The 19,319-nt window shown below is 45.7% G+C and overlaps 1 protein-coding gene across 11 annotated transcripts in view; it reads right to left on the bottom strand.

The window, feature by feature from the left end:
* oxsr1b (oxidative stress responsive kinase 1b) overlaps positions 1-19,319 on the bottom strand; it is a 44,612-nt gene that overhangs the window by 19,081 nt on the left and 6,212 nt on the right. For all 11 annotated transcript variants that reach the window (XR_004575056.1, XR_004575060.1, XR_004575059.1 and 8 more), the window contains exons 2-6: positions 15,458-15,570; positions 9,936-10,044; positions 7,718-7,859; positions 1,855-2,020; positions 1,454-1,555 (exon numbers count right to left, since the gene is read on the bottom strand). Coding sequence is in view for 3 of the 11 variants with exons in the window: in XM_029116209.2 (XP_028972042.2) it covers positions 1,454-1,555; positions 1,855-2,020; positions 7,718-7,859; positions 9,936-10,044; positions 15,458-15,570 (632 nt within the window). In the remaining 8 variants the exon portion in view is untranslated. The remainder of the gene's footprint in view (positions 1-1,453; positions 1,556-1,854; positions 2,021-7,717; positions 7,860-9,935; positions 10,045-15,457; positions 15,571-19,319) is intronic.

Below are 19,319 nucleotides of genomic sequence, written 5' to 3' on the forward strand. Positions count from 1 at the left end.
TCTCAGAGTGGCAGTGTCCCTCAGAAGTCAAGATGGGCAGAGGATCACCAATTCCCCCAATGCTGCGGCGTAAAATTGTGGAGCAATATCAGAAAAGAGTTTCTCAGAGAAAAATTGCAAAGAGTTTGAAGTTATCATCATCTACAGTGCATAATATCATCCAAAGATTCAGAGAATCTGGAACAATCTCTGTGCGTAAGGGTCAAGGCTGGAAAACCATACTGGATGCCCGTGATCTTCGGGCCCTCAGACAGCACTGCATCACGTACAGGAATGATACTGTAATGGAAATCACAACACGGGCTCAGGAATACTTCCAGAAAACATAGGTCAACTCTATAGGTCAAAAAAGAAGCCGTATCTAAACAGGATCCAGAAGCGCAGGCGTTTTCTCTGGGCCAAGGATCATTTAAAATGGACTGTGGCAAAGTGGAAAAGTGTTCTGTGGTCAGACGAATAAAAATTTGAAGTTCATTTGGGAAAACTGGGGCGCCATGTCATCCGGACTAAAGAGGACAAGGATAACCTAAATTGTTATCAGCGCTCAGTTCAGAAGCCTGCATCTCTGATGGTATGGGGTTGCATGAGTGCATGTGGCATGGGCAGCCTACACATCTGGAAAGGCACCATCAATGCTGACAGTTATATCCAAGTTCTAGAACAACATATGCTCCCATCCAGATGTTGTCTCTTTCAGGGAAGACCTTACAATTTCCAAACATGACAATGCCAGACCACATACTGCATCAATTACAATGTCATGGCTGCATAGAAGAAGGATCCGGGTACTGAAATGGCCAGCCTGCTGTCCAGATCTTTCACCCATAGAAAACATTTGGTGCATCATAAAGAGGAAGGTGCGACAAAGAAGACCTAAGACAGTTGAACAACTAGAAGCCTGTATTAGACAAGAATGGGACAACATTCCTATTCATAAACTTGAGCAACTTGTCTCCTCAGTCCCCAGATGTTTGCAGTCTGTCATAAAAAGAAGAGGGGATGCCACACAGTGGTAAACATGGCCTTGTCCCAACTGTTTTGAGATGTGTTGATGCCATGAAATTTAAAATCAACTTATTTTTCCCTTAAAGTGATACATTTTCTCAGTTTAAACATTTGATATGTCATCTATGTTGTATTCTGAATAAAATATTGAAATTTGAAACTTCCACATCATTGGATTCTGTTTATACTCACTTTTGTACAGTGTCCCAAATGTTTTGGAATTGGGTTTGTAAACCATTACAATGGTATGTGACATTATGAATGTGCAAATCTTTACCTCAGAGGGAATATTTCTCATACTTTTGAAAACACTACTATTATACAGAGCAGCCAGTAATAGAATGGAGCATTACGGTTCAGTTATGAGTCACAACACAGCGTACATCTTCGTGAACCCTCCAGGTCAGATGATTTGTGGTAGACAGCAGATGCATGAGTCCATTCTTACCTTCATGGGGGGGTACTTGTGGTAAGGGGCGGAGCCTGTTGCCAGCTCTATGGCTGTGATCCCAAAACTCCAGATGTCTGCTTTGAAGTCATAACCCCTGACCTGTAGAAAGAGAAAACGCATCAGACCAATGTAAAACTACTGTATGACCTGTCATCCTCATAACCCCTGGCATTTGACCCCTGGCATATCACCTCTGACTACAGAGACAAGTCCCATCAGTCTGAATGGAGAAGGATAAAAGCAGTCTGTTATGAAGTTGACATAATCAGTCAGCGTATGACTGCTGGGCCTCCTCACCCACCTCTGGAGGCTGGTGTGTAAAACCTCATCAACCGGCTCTGCCCATCATTTCCAAGTCTTTATAATGTGATGTGGATGACCTCAGTGACCTCACCAACCTGCTCCATGACCTCCGGGGCCATCCAACACGGCGTGCCGACAAACGTCTTGCGGACCTTGTTCCGGGTGAGGTCACCGCCGGTGGCCAGGAAGGAGCTGACACCAAAGTCTGCAATCTGGACGGACCCGTCCTCCCCCAACAGGATGTTGCCAGCCTTCAGGTCTCTGTGGCAGGACACAGCTATGGGTAAAGTGACCACACACACCACAATATACACACACACACACACACACACACACGCACACACACACACACCACAATATACACACGCCACACACACACACACACACACACACACACCACAATATACACACGCCACACACACACACACACACACACACACACACACACGCACACAGAGGAAAACACACACACACACCACAATATACACACACACACACACACACACACACACACACACACACACACACACACACACGCACACAGAGGAAAACACACACACACAGAGGAAAACACACACACACACAGAGGAAAACACACGCACACAGAGGAAAACACACGCACACAGAGGAAAACACACACACACAGAGGAAAACACACACACACAGAGGAAAAAAAACACACACACACACACACACAGGAAAAAACACACACACACACACACACACACACACACACAAGTTTGTACAGCTACCCTCATGGGGACCAGAAAATAGAAATTGCATGCTCCCTTGCCCTAAACTTAACCCTAAACCTAACCCTAACCTTATCCTCAATAAAGTAACATTTATGTCTAAACCTTACCTAGATGTAATGCCTAACCTTAACCCTAAACTTAACCAACAATGCCTGGACCTTAAAGAAACCCCAATTCTAACTATAAAATCAATTGTAAGTTTGACACTAAACCTAAACCCTGAGCCGGAAATTGACTTTTGCCTCGCGGGGACCGGCAAAAGGTCCCAATTATGTCAATTTATTCTGGTTTTACTATACTCATTGGGACATTTAGTCCCCATTCGTTCAGTAAGACCTAACCCACAGAGGAAAAAACACACACACACAGAGGAAAAAACACACAAACACACACACACACACACACACACACACACAGGAAAAACACCTCCCTCTTTCAACTTCCTTCAGCTACTTGACTCTTCTGCTTGCACTGATCCAGCATCTTCACATTCATATATTTATGTTGTTAGTTTAGTTAATTTTATATTTTTACACCAGGCATTGCATGTAAAATGTTGTTGGGAACAGTAGCCTACATTCCCTAATCTAAACGTCTATCCACCAGTCATTTTTGCTGGGTGATTCTTCTGGACGTCATCTGAAACGTTAACAAAAGTTATGCGGATTGGATGTAGTTTAGGCGCTATTAAGTCTTACTGAAATATTTTGACATGCTTGGGTGTAAAACAAAACTAGGATCCACCCATTTTCCCTGACGTTACTCATCTCACCAACGTCAGGACTGGTAAGGCCCGGTATGCAAGTTTTCCAGATTGCAAATAAACTGTGAAATCAGTGTACTCCACAAATAAAACACTCAAACGCTACATCTTCTATACAACCCTATGAATCCACCCGCCCAAGCCCATTAAAAATAGCCCAATAAGGGGGAAAACCTACGCTGCTGGCAACACTGCCAATATGAAAGAAGTATTATATGCAAGAAAATCCCAGTTATTTAACCATGAAGACTGAATGTTTAACTACACAACAGAGACTGACTTACATCAAGCGTCTGTCAGTCTGGATAACAGACAGGATGGGAGCACCACAGGAGAGTGTCTGTCAGTCTGGACAACAGACAGGATGGGAGCACCACAGGAGAGTGTCTGTCAGTCTGGACAACAGACAGGAGGGGAGCACCACAGGAGTGTGTCTGTCAGTCTGGTTAACAGACAGGAGGGGAGCACCACAGGAGAGTGTCTGTCAGTCTGGACAACAGACAGGAGGGGAGCACCACAGGAGTGTGTCTGTCAGTCTGGATAACAGACAGGAGTGTGTCTGTCAGTCTGGATAACAGACAGCAGGGGAGCACCACAGGAGTGTGTCTGTCAGTCTGGATAACAGACAGGAGGGGAGCACCACAGGAGTGTGTCTGTCAGTCTGGATAACAGACAGGAGGGGAGCACCACAGGAGTGTGTCTGTCAGTCTGGATAACAGACAGGAGGGGAGCACCACAGGAGTGTGTCTGTCAGTCTGGATAACAGACAGGAGGGGAGCACCACAGGAGTGTGTCTGTCAGTCTGGATAACAGACAGGAGGGGAGCACCACAGGAGTGTGTCTGTCAGTCTGGATAACAGACAGGAGTGTGTCTGTCAGTCTGGATAACAGACAGGAGGGGAGCACCACAGGAGTGTGTCTGTCAGTCTGGATAACAGACAGGAGTGTGTCTGTCAGTCTGGATAACAGACAGGAGTGTGTCTGTCAGTCTGGATAACAGACAGGAGGGGAGCACCACAGGAGTGTGTCTGTCAGTCTGGATAACAGACAGGAGGGGAGCACCACAGGAGTGTGTCTGTCAGTCTGGATAACAGACAGGAGTGTGTCTGTCAGTCTGGATAACAGACAGGAGGGGAGCACCACAGGAGTGTGTCTGTCAGTCTGGATAACAGACAGGAGTGTGTCTGTCAGTCTGGATAACAGACAGGAGGGGAGCACCACAGGAGTGTGTCTGTCAGATTAATAATACCATTACCTGCTCCTGTTATCTCAGACTCCCACGGAGGTGATAAGAACATTATGTAGGGAACACTGTCTGTGTGAGGGTGTGTGTGTGAGTGTGTGTGTGTGTGAGAATGTGTGTGTGTGTTCGTTCAGAGGTAATTAACACTCCCCTACCTCCCAGCATCCCAGACAGAGGATGAGGGGTTGTCATGGCGACAGACTCAGGTCATCCCAGGTGAGATAATATAAATGAGAAGAGCCTGTGTGTTTCTCAGCATTACTGGGGGGTTCTCACATTCACATCAAAGGACTGGCTTCAGTTTTACACCTGAGGAAATGTTTTCAGAGTGTGGGGAGGGGTGTGAATGAGTGGACTGTTGGGTGTGTGGGTTGGATCAGATTTGGGCAAACACACAGTATATAAGACTTCCTTTGAAAACCTATGCTGATTATAAACAGAAATTCACATTGTAACGAGCCATTGTAACGCAGCCTCCAACAGGGGGCAGTGGAGTCAAACGCTGAAATGATTCAAGAGGGAATAAATCCACAGGTCTGAATGAATATGAAAATAGCTCCAGGGTCTCAATGTCAGCAGGACAACCCAGCCCTTCTGTTCTGACCACGCCCCTATAAAGAAGCTCTGAGGGGTATCATGTCTTAGCGGCAGAGCACGTGGGAAGCTCTTGATTTCTTTCTGTAAACCTCTTAGCTCAGGAAGAAGTAGCAGAGCTCATGCTTGTATCCACAGGTAGTGGGGTGCTGATCTGCCTTTGGAAGAGATTGTTTAGTCAGATAATATAAAGTTTAGACAGATACATGTAATCAAATCAGGGATTCCCAACTGCGTCCCGAAAATGGGGCTCCTGAGCTTGCGGGGAGTGCCTTGCCAGGGGATGCCTTCACACGGTCCCTGGGCCTCACAGAAAACACATACACCTGTATATGCTGTCTTTTACCTATTCCAAAGAGGGTGTCCTAAGTAAATGTATTTATGATAAAAGACTTCCCTAATCTGCTCCCAGCTTGAGGAAGTCAACTGAATTACAAAGACACCAGCTAACATTCAAACGAACTCTCCTCTTACAGCGCAGTTTCGCTTTTGGTTGATCAAGCATTAAAACAATACCCCCCCTACAGCTAACCAACTGTGTCTCTATCCACGTAAATGTCCCTCCCTAAATCACTCAACAGTCCTCCGTCATTCCCTCTCTAGCTGCAAGATTAAAGGAATCCGTTAAGCAGGTTTTAGTGAAACTCACTCCACTTCTCAGGCTGATGTGAGGGAGGAGAAATACTTCACAGAGAAGATCCACCTACGCACTCAGCCACCCATGTCCTGGTTCTGTTAACCCACTCAGCCACCCATGTCCTGGTTCTGTTAACGCACTCAGCCACCCATGTCCTGGTTCTGTTAATTCACTCAGCCACCCATGTCCTGGTTCTATTAACGCACTCAGCCACCCATGTCCTGGTTCTGTTAACCCACTCAGCCACCCATGTCCTGGTTCTGTTAACCCACTCAGCCACCCATGTCCTGGTTCTGTTAATTCACTCAGCCACCCATGTCCTGGTTCTGTTAACCCACTCAGCCACCCATGTCCTGGTTCTGTTAACCCACTCAGCCACCCATGTCCTGGTTCTGTTAACCCACTCAGCCACCCAAGTCCTGGTTCTGTTAATTTACTCAGCCACCCATGTCCTGGTTCTGTTAACCCACTCAGCCACCCATGTCCTGGTTCTGTTAACCCACTCAGCCACCCATGTCCTGGTTCTGTTAACCCCTAAGTCACTATCTGACAAACACAGACACACAGAAAAACAGACAGACATACACAAAGACAGAGACACACACATGCACACAGACGCACGCAGACAGACAGACAGACAGACAGACGCACGCAGACAGACGCACGCAGACAGACAGACGCACGCACACAGACGCACGCAGACAGACAGACAGACGCACGCAGACAGACGCACGCAGACAGACAGACGCACGCAGACAGATGCACGCAGACAGACGCACGCAGACACACAGACAGACAGGTGCACGCAGACAGACGCATGCAGACACACAGACAGACAGGCAGACAGACGCACGCAGACAGACGCACGCAGACACACAGACGCACGCAGACAGACAGACAGACGCATTCAGACACACAGACAGACAGGCAGGCAGACAGGCGCACGCAGACAGACAGACGCACGCAGACAGACAGACGCATGCAGACAGACAGACGCATGCAGACAGACGCACGCAGACAGACAGACGTACGCAGACAGACAGACGCATGCATGCAGACAGACAGACGCACGCAGAAAGACAGACGCACGCAGACAGACAGACAGACAGACGCACGCAGACAGACAGACAGACAGACGCACGCAGACAGACAGACGCACGCAGACAGACAGACAGACAGACGCACGCAGACAGACAGACAGACAGACAGACGCACGCAGACAGACAGAAGCAGACAGACGCACGCAGACACAGACAGACGCAGACACAGACGCAGACACACAGTCAGACACACGCACGCACACAGACAGACACACTCACACACAGACAGACAACTGATCAAGTTACCCAGCAGCCCCTCCTTCATCCCTGACTGCCTTCTGGGACTATGAAACAAGAAGAAATATTGGTAGATATGCTGGTTTTGCGTCAAGTGGGTTCTGTAATGGGAAAAATCTATATAAATATCTTCTGTTCGGATCTAAGGTGAAACCAGGTTGTGAGCCCCTATTGTACAGAGCAATGTAAATATTTATTCTGTTGTCAAATGGAGAATGTGCAGCCCTGAACCTCTAGGTCGGTATCACTAAATAGCCTTGTCAAGCACAATGACAGCAGAGGCAAATCCTCTGTCCAGTCCACATGGACACATTCAACACACTCCTCTACTGATGACACCTGCTTCCTTATGAAGACACCTGGTATCTAAACTCACCATGGAGAGTATTCTAACTGCAGAGCTCTCTAACGTCAATGCATGGCTCTCTGCATTGCAGCAAAACACAAGCAGTTATGCTGGGTCCATGACAAAGCCACTCTTCAGACACACACAGGGGGTTCACAGTGATCCCTAAACATGACGCTTAACGGGGTGCGGACAGATGGGGGTGTCAAGGTACAGGACCGCCATATCGCTGAGTCAGTGTTCTAGCCTGACAGTGCTGGTGTAACAGGAAGTGAACTCTGACCTGTGAATCTGGCCGTTCTTGTGAAGGTAATCCAATCCTTCCAGGACCTCTTTTAACATGGTGGCTATAGAGGACTCATCCAGAACACCACTCTTATGCTCTCCTCTCGATATGATGTGTTTGATCACGTCCAGCACAGAGCCTGGAGAACAAAGGACAAGACCAACATTAACCATACTGTGCCAAGAGAACACAGAACAGCGTTAACCGCCTGGAGAACACAGAACAAGACCTGAATCCCCACACAGGCTCTTCAGTTCTGCCCCCTCCCATCCCTAGGAGGGCAGCTCCCAGTCAAATCTCTTCTGTCCTTGTGGAACAAGCTTTCCCTTACAAATATAAAAGGAGTCCCTATCTATTCCCAGTAAAGATGAATGCCATAACTAAGCTGCTCTGAGTAACAGCTTATCTCTAGATGAATGCCATAACTAAGCTGCTCTGAGTAACAGCTTATCTCTAGATGAATGCCATAACTAAGCTGCTCTGAGTAACAGCTTATCTCTAGATGAATGCCATAACTAAGCTGCTCTGAGTAACAGCTTATCTCTAGATGAATGCCATAACTAAGCTGCTCTGAGTAACAGCTTATCTCTAGATGAATGCCATAACTAAGCTGCTCTGAGTAACACTTTATCTCTAGATGAATGCCATAACTAAGCTGCTCTGAGTAACACTTTATCTCTAGATGAATGCCATAACTAAGCTGCTCTGAGTAACAGCTTATCTCTAGATGAATGCCATAACTAAGCTGCTCTGAGTAACACTTTATCTCTAGATGAATGCCATAACTAAGCTGCTCTGAGTAACAGCTTATCTCTAGATGAATGCCATAACTAAGCTGCTCTGAGTAACAGCTTATCTCTAGATGAATGCCATAACTAAGCTGCTCTGAGTAACACTTTATCTCTAGATGAATGCCATAACTAAGCTGCTCTGAGTAACAGCTTATCTCTAGATGAATGCCATAACTAAGCTGCTCTGAGTAACAGCTTATCTCTAGATGAATGCCATAACTAAGCTGCTCTGAGTAACAGCTTATCTCTAGATGAATGCCATAACTACACTGCTCTGAATAACCCCTTCTGCTGTTAGATTAAGAAACGAAACATCCACAGGTTCATTTTATTATAATAATATGCGACTGTGGAGACAGGAGAGACATCACTTCATTGCAGTGTATCCCAGTCCTGGGCCTGGGGACCCCAAGTGGTGCATGTTTTATTTTTGCCCTAGCACTCACACACCTGATTCAAATGTTGCTCCACCTTACACATTTGATAGATTGAATCAACCTATCATCAAGTCTTTAATTTAAATCAGGCGTGTGTAGGGAAAAAACTAAAACATGCAGCCCTTGGGGTCCCCAGGACTGGGATACACTGCTTTAATGACACAGGGCCCACAGAGATGGAGAGGAGACCAGATATGTTCATTAGGACAAAGACTGCAGAAAACATCTGCAAGCAGTAGAGAAATGTCTTGTAACCCACAGTCACGCTGACACCAGACACAGACAGACACAGAGAAACAGACAGACACAGAGACACAGACAGACAGACACAGAGACACAGACAGACAGACACAGAGACACAGACAGACAGACACAGAGACACAGACAGGGACACAGACAGGGACAGGGACACAGACACAGAGACAGACAGGGACACAGACACAGGGACACAGACACAGGGACACAGACACAGACAGGGACAGAGACACAGACAGGGACACAGACGGGGACACAGGGACACAGACAGGGACACAGACAGGGACACAGGGACACAGACACAGAGACATACACAGAGACAGAGACAGGGACACAGACAGGGACACAGACAGGGACACAGACACAGAGACACAGACACAGAGACATACACAGAGACAGAGACAGGGACACAGACAGGGACACAGACAGGGACACAGACAGGGACACAGACAGGGACACAGACAGGGACAGAGCCTTCCAGAGGTTCTTATTGCCTGTTGCCCTCAGAGTGGTCTGATGGACAGCTGCCCGCCAAACATCCAGTCATGTTAACTGATGTGTGAGAAAGAAAGAAAGAAAGAAAGAGAAAGAAAGAAAGAAAGAAAGGAGAGAAAGACAAAGAGAGCACGTTCCCACTATGTAGGAAGATGAGGAGGAAAGAGAAGACTGGAAGGAAGGAGATGAGGTAAAAGAGGAAGGGGTGAAAGATGAGGAGAGAACAGAGGAACTTACCTCCACTCAGTAGCTTCATGACCAGCCACAGTTCATCTTTCACTACGAAGGAGGTGTAGTAGGACACAATGTTGGGGTGGTGGCACTGAGACATGGCCTGGATCTCCTTCTGTTAGGGAGTGAAGGAGGGACAGCCATGAGCATCTCACAGGATACAGCCTCAAAGTTCCATACAGGCCTAGCATTCAGGATGAGGAAAACCACTAGAGGCAAGAAGGACACCACATGCTTGGATCTTTGTTAATCAACGCAGACTCCCTCACATGTTGCTAGGACAACATGGTTTATAGGCCTACTGAAGCGTTCCTCCATGATGAACTGGTTTATAGGCTGACAAGGCTCCAAACGATCAGCTGCTCTCCCACACCAAAACTCGAAAAAGGCTGAATTTTCATCACTATTCCCACAACCATAACACAGCTATTAACCCTCCTTTTTCCAACCTAACCTAAAGAAAAGTCAATTACAATTATTAAAAGGATTTAAAATCCTTGTCTCACTACTATGTTACTCTGTTAAAAAGGCTAAAGGCTAAAGGCTAACCCTACCGCCAGTGTCTAGGCTTCATTTCTATTTGTTTCTACCGACCAAGCACTTGCTTGACGCATGAGTGTCACACCACACAGGTCAAAGCCTGCATGCCTCAGTGAGGAGAGATTGAGCATCAACACCAAGAGTTTCAACGCAACGTCAATGTTCAGCAGATAAATGGGTTGGTAGAACACAAACAATAATGTTCAGTAGCAGCCAAGAGTTCCCTTCTTGTCCATTTGGCTTCCCTTTTCTCCAGCTGCAGTGTGTGTGTGTGTGTGTGTGTGTACGAGAGACAGCAACAGTGAATTTAGAGGGGGGGGGGTGAACTTGGGTCATGTTGGCAGTTCCAATCCCATCTCTCCAGCAGCCAGTTCCTCATGACATCAGCAAACAGAGCTTTCTACAAAGTTATCAAATCACGTTCCCTCTTGGTTGCTCTGGAAACAGCTTTTTGCTCAATTACACTGTGTGCCACTGCAGAAAGCATTGTACCTCTTTTAAAGGTAGTTGAACATCCTTAAACCATGAACCATAAGGTGGTCTTCTGGTTTCAATCTTAGCTTCTCTGATCCAGTGGAACGGGTACTTTATTCTCCTGGTAGTTTTAACACCGTTGTTTTTGCCCAAACACCTACAAATGTCATCCAACGAATCAACTTACAATCCAACCATTAATGCAAGAAAAGAAAGTCAACCCATTTCTGCACCCCATCGGAACAATGGAGGGCCTGGAGAACCGGACGGGAAAACACTGACCCCAGAAAACACTGACCCCAGAAAACACTGACCCCAGAAAAGTCTGACCCAAGAAAAATCTGCAGATTGCTAATGGAGATAAAAAAATTATCCTAAATGCCTCTGGTCAGAAAACAAAAAGTAATCAAATCACTCGTGTTCCATCAGGATATTGCTTCAGCTTCTACAACAATATGGTACCACGTTCCAGCACAAAGGTCCAGTCTTGGGACACTTCATAAAGGAGACTAGACCATGGACACCAGCAGGTTACATCCCGCCCCCTGGTAGTATGGGATCCGGGGGAGGACACCAGGGTGAGATAGTTGGTGCAGCTGCCAGGACAGGGACAACCAGGAAACCAGAGAAGACATGGAGACTGGAGACGCCGTGGCGAACATTATGCTGCCAGCAACATCATCCAGCATGACCGGTTTGGTGGTGGGTCAGTGAAGGTTTGGGGAGGCATGTCTTTGTAGGGTCGTACGGACCTCCTCGTGCTAGTCAACGGTACCCTGACTGATGTTAGGTAGTGGGATGAAATCCTCGGTCCCATCGTCAGACCTTACGCTGGTGCAGTGGGCCCTGGGTTCCTCCAGGTGCAGGACAATGCCCAGCCTCATGTGGCCAGAGTGTGTAGGCAGTCCCTGGATGACAAAGGCATTGATGCCATTGACTGGGCCTCACATTCCCCAGACCTGAATCCAATTGAGAACCTCTGGGACGTTATGTATCAGTGCATCTGCCAGTAGCTCACGGATGCCCGGATCCAGTCTGGGAGGAGATCCATCAGGAACATGCCCAGACATCAGTGGGAGTGCATCCAGGCATGTGGGGACATACACACTACGGAGTCACATTGTGAGTCGGAACAGCCTGTGACTTGAATCCAGCCTTCTATCATTTGGTGATTTTGGTTTCCATTGACCGTTGCTACGTAATTTTGTTCAACGAAAATATTTTGATCTTTCATATATTTTGTTCATTGAGACCCAATGTGTGATTTAGGGCTTTCTGTGAGCAGTGTACAGCGTTCATGTACATGTAGCATGTCATTCCAACATCACAGTTGTTGGTTATATTCACAACAACAGATTTAGCTGAATATAAAAACACCTTTTTTATTAAATGTCATGAAGAAATGTGGAAATCTATTATTTTGGGGAATATTTACAAAGCCTGTGAATCAACATGTAGAGTAGTGTTGGGGTGGGCTGTTGGGAGGGTATAGCCTGATGTTGGTCCAGTCAAAGAGTCCTTTCTGATGATGTCAGGCCGAGCAGTCCGCCAGGGAACACATCAGGGGGTGCAACTGACCACCCTCTTTGGTGGGTTCTGCGGTCTGGTGCCTCACAGCTGAACTGAACAGCTATGTGGCCAGTCAGGACGTTCTGAATGAGGCAGCTGCCTGAAGCCAAATCGTCACCCTCCTGAGGGGTTAGAGGTGCTGTCACATCCTCCTAACAGCTGAGTGGGCGTGTGTGGGACATTTTAACGTCTTGGCGATGTGGACGCCTAAGAAAGCTGAAGCTCTCAAACCGCTTCACTTCAGTCTAGTTGGCTTGGATGACTGCATGCTTTTCCCTCTGTTCATTGGCACCCATCACGCCACCAACCGACACGCCACCAACCGACACGCCACCAACCGACACGCCACCACCGAGTCTGCGGACTGGGTGCAGTGCGGTTTGTCTTTGTTTCTAACCGTGCAGTGTCAACCCAATGCGCCGCGTCCTTATTGACGGCATTATACCTCCCGTCTAAAACTGCACAGTTAGAAACAAAGACAGAAATCCAGCAAGTCTTAAGAATTCTCCCTGTATTTCCTTTGTCTGAATCTCACAATGGATGATCCAATTCACTCTTACAAAAGTCTGCTGACAAACTCTCTAGGGTAAGTACGGACAAACATCAATGTATTTTGAGAGACTCATGGGTAGACTGTGTCCAGCAGTCAAGAAGCTGTACTGATATCCGTGTTCTTAGTCCTGCGACTGGCTTCAGCTTGCATCACATGAGCCGTGGGTGTTGCCATGACATCATCAGGAAACACTGGCATTCCAGCCAGCTGCCATCTCCACCCATTATCTATACACATGAAGGTCTCCCTAAAAACACACCACTTCGGCCAGCGTACATCTTAGTGGGTTCGTTTATAAGGGGAACAGGGCACATTCAGGCTCTCGTGCCTCGATGAATGTTCTGTATGTTTTCACCAGAGGCAAACTGTATGGAAAAAGGACCAATGGTGATTTACAAAAATGCCTACAGATAGGGCAAATTCTTGCCACCCGTGATGGAATATCAACAGAATTCGCTTGCTAAATAACCAAGCAAAATGAAAATAAATGTGTTAACTTAAAACACTAGGCTGTTAGTGCCATCTAGCTACATTTACAGGCACGCAGCTAGCTACAGTACCTTTAGTGTAAAAATACATTAACCAAAATATGGATGGATAAAATTTCTGTCAACTCACAGCCTAAGCATGTGATAAATGCAACCCCTGAGATACAATATATATTTTCTGTCTCTCACAGGTGTGTGAAGTGTGGCAGTTTTAAAAAGCAACATTACAGTACACACAGAGGAATGGGACAAAATGGTAATACAGTTTTGATTAATAGCTTCCCTCTCTAGTTGGAAAATAAGAAAAATATCATCTTTAATATGGAAATCTATTTGTATTTAAGATATGTAACATTCAAATCATCCATGTTTGGAGAATTACATTTACTGAATAGTACATTAATATTTACTTATTATGCACTGATGAAGTTCCTAATGGAACATTTCATTTAATTAAAAAAACTCACATTCAACATTCAGAAGTAGAATCCATCAACTACATTTTAAATCCACCCTGATTTTATATTGTACATATATTGAAGGTTACTGCTTTCAAACTGATTTCCAATCAGAAAAGTTATCAGAGAAGCTAATTACACTTGTCATAACTGGTTCTTCGTATTGTGAACTCATTCTTTCAATATTAGAAAACAGAGTCGAGTTACTCAGCAGATGTGCTAGCATAATACAACCATTTTGTTAAAACCATGTACCTAGGCTGTCATGTCATTAAATTAAAACGTTTTTCAATGGTTTAAATGTTAAATCTATTTATTTTGTATTATTGGTAAAACATGAATGTTCAACTGCATGCCCTGTTAGCGCCAAAAAGGTACACAGCTGCTCTCACAGGCATTCACTCCACTTAGACATTTCAACATTTCATCATTTTACAACATAAAATTAAAATGTATTTAAAGAGACATTTTTGCAACAGAACAACACAGAAGACCATAATGGCAAAGATGATTTAAATGTAAAAAGTGAAGACAAGAATGACTAAACAACTATATAATGAACAAAGATCCCAGCCCCATAAAACCAAAATAAGGTCAGTTTTTCGTTTAGGCCCATGACGGCTCTGCATGTAGGTAACCGTGTAAATCTCATCAAGGCTAGGTGATGTTTGTCCACATATTTCCTTCAATTAACATTAAAAATAAATAAAAAATGCTTAGATGTAGCCAGTATTGATCCAGACATCACAGAAAGCACATAGACCACAGACAGCTCATACATCAGACTGTCCCTCTCTACCACAGAAGCTCCCTGTTAGCGCTCTCCATGCAGAAACCTCAGAAAAAGCTCAGGATAATTTTAAAAGCAACATCTATGAACTGCCCTCTATGAAGTGCCTGCATACCCCCGACAAGAACCCTGACCTAGCTGTTCTGAAACCCATGTTACTCCAAGAAGAACCCCCCCCCCCCAGACAGGGATACATTCCTCAGCTGGACGAACGGGGCAACCTAGCAAGCGGACGGGGTTACTCAGTTCAGCAAAGCCTTCAACGTGAAAAAGCAGTCTCTGATTCCTAGTAACTCTTCAGAGTTATTGGCCGTGTTCAAAGAAAAAACTACTTCTTGATTATAGTTTTTTCTCTCATATTGAGCATAAGACATTTCTTCACAGTCCTTTTTGATCTTCTAAACAAGCAGGGGCAATAATTCTGGAAGGCACCATATCTATAACCTATACAAACATTCCATGTTAATGTTTTGCTCCTAAACCCTACATTTCAGAATTCTCCCTATTTTTTATCAAATATCACTACTGGCTCTATTCTACAACTCATGGACAACACCTCAATAGGTTAAGTAGAAACAAAGAGGGAACCTTAACCAACCTCAGCTGACTTCCTTCTGACAGCAGTGGTAGGTGATAGCAGCTATCCAGGTACCTACCAGAAGTTCATCCATGCTGGTCTGGCACTTCTCCAGGTTGATCCGTTTGATGGCTACCTTCTCCTTGCGAGGAAGACAGTAGGCTGCCTGTACCACAGCCGTGGCCCCGCTCCCTGTGGGGAAAGTCAGGTTAAACACAGCTACACTCTTGGACAGACCCAGGTCAGTGTCTCACACGCAGACAGACAGACACGCAGACAGACAGACACGCAGACAGACAGACACGTTGAACGTTGAAGGCCCCAGAGAGTGACTGCTCTTAAAGAGAACACACAACACTATATTATATGATGTAACGTTTTAATGCAAAAAGTTGTTCTGACCACTAAATAAATTATGGGTATTATAAAACCATGATGAAAATTGGCTTCACTGAGACATTGTCAATGTCAGACTGACCTTTGTGTGGAATCAAACATGAGCACCCTCCTTTTTGGGAGGAGGTTATACTTCTTCCAATAGAGGAGAGGCTACAAGGGGCGACACCAAAACCAACCAACCCAACCCACCTCTGAACGCCCAGATATTAACAGAGTCCTCATTGTTCAGAGCTTTTCATGGAGCCAGCAGGGAACCAAGGATTAAATACAAAGTCAGGATTACCTAATCCCAGGAAAATAACATCTCAACACCAGGATTACATCCGGCTTCAATACGTCGGTCAATGAAAAGTGTAGCAGAAGGAAGACTCTGGGCTAGAACCGGGTGGATGCAGGACAGACCTACTGAACACATGGGGAGGACTTGGACTACACAGCACAGCTCAGACTGACGTCGCCACACTTCCTGGCATTGTTTTTAGAGGTTCAGATCCAGTTCTGGACATGTGGTGTTCCACACAGAACACTGAGGCCCGGTGGAGGAGTTCCACACAGAACACTGAAGGACCGCGCCAGCCTAACAGGACCATCCCAGTCCAGGTTTTGTCATGTCTTTATTTGGTCCTGCCTTCCAGTCTTCCCTCCCGGACTCGGTGTGATCCATTTCACCTGTGGTCCGTGCCGGCTCTAGCCTTTTGGGGGCCCTAAGCAACATTTAATTAGTGGCCCCCTCGCCCCTATTGGTGGGGGCTCACCTAGCAGTCAGAGGCCCTGATATGAGAAGCACGGCCAGGAGGCGGTACAAACCTGGTACCAAGGGGATTTGTGGTACAGATGATACGATTTTATACACCAGGCCCTGCTCTCTAAGATGTGCCAAAGATATTTCCACCAGTCAGGTTGGGTTTGGGTTGCATTTGGTCTGCTCAGGTGGCAAACTCACGGCATAAAAAGACATGTTCAAATCTAGCCAATCGAAGTGCAGCCATTGGGGGTCGCTTCCTGAGCTCCACAGTAGAACGCATACGGGAGATTTAAATGGGATTCAGATCCAGGTAATACAGACAGTAGCTGCCGGTCCTCCCGTGACAGGCTGTCAGCCGGAGAGTCTGGCTCCTCTCTCAGACCGTATTCAAACAGACAGCTAATCTCCACACTGAATATCAAGCTGAGGCAGAGAGCAGAAAGCAGAGACCAGAGAGTAAGCACCCCCCCCCACAGATGTGATCAGCCACCAGCACATTTTATTTGCGGTTGGAATGTGGTTTTATGTCATTTTGATGTCACCAGGTTGATTTTAAATGCAGCATATTGTTAGCTAGCTAGCTTAGGTTGAGGAGTTCACTTCATCCAGCTGTTGTTAGCAGCGTAGGCTGTTTCAGACACACTGTCTCAGCACTAACTGTAATTAGCTAATTTAAAGTAATTAGCCCCCATTTAACTTCTGGCCATTCTAGCATCTGTCATAGCATGTTGGCAACAATGTGACTTAGTGATAGAGGTGCAGTCATGTGTTACCATTAGAAAACACATTAGTAACATGGATACGCAGTCATGTGTTACCATTAGAAAACACATTAGTAACATGGAAACGCAGTCATGTGTTACCATTAGAAAACACATTAGTAACATGGAAACGCAGTCATGTGTTACCATTAGAAAACACATTAGTAACATGGAAACGCAGTCATGTGTTACCATTAAAAAACACATTAGTAACATGGAAACGCAGTCATGTGTTACCATTAGAAAACACATTAGTAACATGGAAACGCAGTCATGTGTTACCATTAGAAAACACATTAGTAACATGGAAACGCAGTCATGTGTTACCATTAGAAAACACATTAGTAACGACCAGCTTGACATTACAGCAGAATAACATAACTAGTCGCCAGGTTGCCATAAAGCGTTTGTTCACATGACCTTTGACTGCAGTATATCACTGACAGCAACGGCTAAACACAAATGTTCACGCTAGAAGTGAATGCATCGTCATCTTGCTATATTAAAGCACACGTTGGGAATTAGTGAACAGAGCAGTTTCAGGTTTACTTTGAGATTCATCTCTCACCATGGTCATGGTGTGAGGGTCCAACAGAAATACCCTGATTGCTTCTGATCCACCCCATTGAGACATATTTTAGTTATACCGAAGAAGGTAAACTATGAGTTTCATATTTACTTTTGGAGATGATACATTAGCTTTTTGGTGGTGCAAACCCCCAAAAAGTGCTATACATTTTAGTTAACCCTAACACATAAAGTAAAGATGACCCAACACTTAATTTCTGAGTAGGCTAAAGGGCTCTTCACAGATGGTGTTTATAGTGCTGTTGATATATCTGAAAATAGACAAGCAAGGCAAAGCAAGGAAAACATTTGGCCCAAAAATAAACCCATCAGATCAACTAAGCGTGGAACTGGCAGCTAAATGAGCTTGTCCCCCCGGCAAGACAGCAGGCAGGATAGCGCAGCATCATTGGTTTCATTCATGGTCTGCTCTACCTTTTCATTTGAACCCATCTGTACGTATAATTTGTGGAATGTGAGGGAGGAATGCAAAGGGCATCTAACACTGGACAGGGCCACGACAGGGCACATCCCCCTGTCGTGGCCCAAAGATCCCCTTTGCATTCCCCACTCACATTCCACAAATGATGTGGAGGTACAATGAGACATGTCCCACATGGATAACAACCGCTAGGTACTACCTACACCCCCTGCCTTGTCACATGGTGTTAAAGAGAACCTCAAGGCCCTCAAAAATTCTCAAGGTATTAAAGAGAACCTCAAGGCCCTCATATATTCTCAAGGTGTTAAAGAGAACTTCCAGGCCCTCATATATTCTCAAGGTGTTAAAGAGAACCTCCAGGCCCTCATATATTCTCAAGGTGTTAAAGAGATCCTCCAGGCCCTCATATATTCTCAAGGTGTTAAAGAGAACCTCCAGGCCCTCATATATTCTCAAGGTGTTAAAGAGAACCTCCAGGCCCTCATATATTCTCAAGGTGTTAAAGAGAACCTCCAGGCCCTCATATATTCTCAAGGTGTTAAAGAGAACCTCCAGGCCCTCATATATTCTCAAGGTGTTAAAGAGAACATCCAGGCCCTCATATATTCTCAAGGTGTTAAAGAGAACCTCAAGGCCCTCATAAATTCTCAAGGTGTTAAAGAGAACCTCAAGACCCTCAGACATTCTGGTGGTCTTCAGAAACCGCTCGGTCCAATATGATCCGTCCAGAGCGCACTGAGGCAGAAAGAGGTGGGCGTGACAAGTGTAATAATACAACCTCTTTCCCTGGGGAAGCTGCAATCACAATGGGTCTGCTGAGAACTCTGGGAAACAGAGGTCCATCCTTGGCACTCTGACCTTCGCTGAGCATGAGAGAAAAGAAAATTGTTGCAGTCAGAGAGCCAAGAGTTGTCATAACCAAAGATAAAGGGAGCTAGGGCTGGCATGGACAGTGATCACATGAAGAACCAGGAAGATGATATGATCCCCCTTTCAGGCAGTGATCACATGAAGAACCAGGAAAATG

Source organism: Esox lucius, chromosome 21 (genome assembly GCF_011004845.1).
Source record: "Esox lucius isolate fEsoLuc1 chromosome 21, fEsoLuc1.pri, whole genome shotgun sequence".
Lineage (NCBI taxonomy): Eukaryota > Metazoa > Chordata > Actinopteri > Esociformes > Esocidae > Esox > Esox lucius.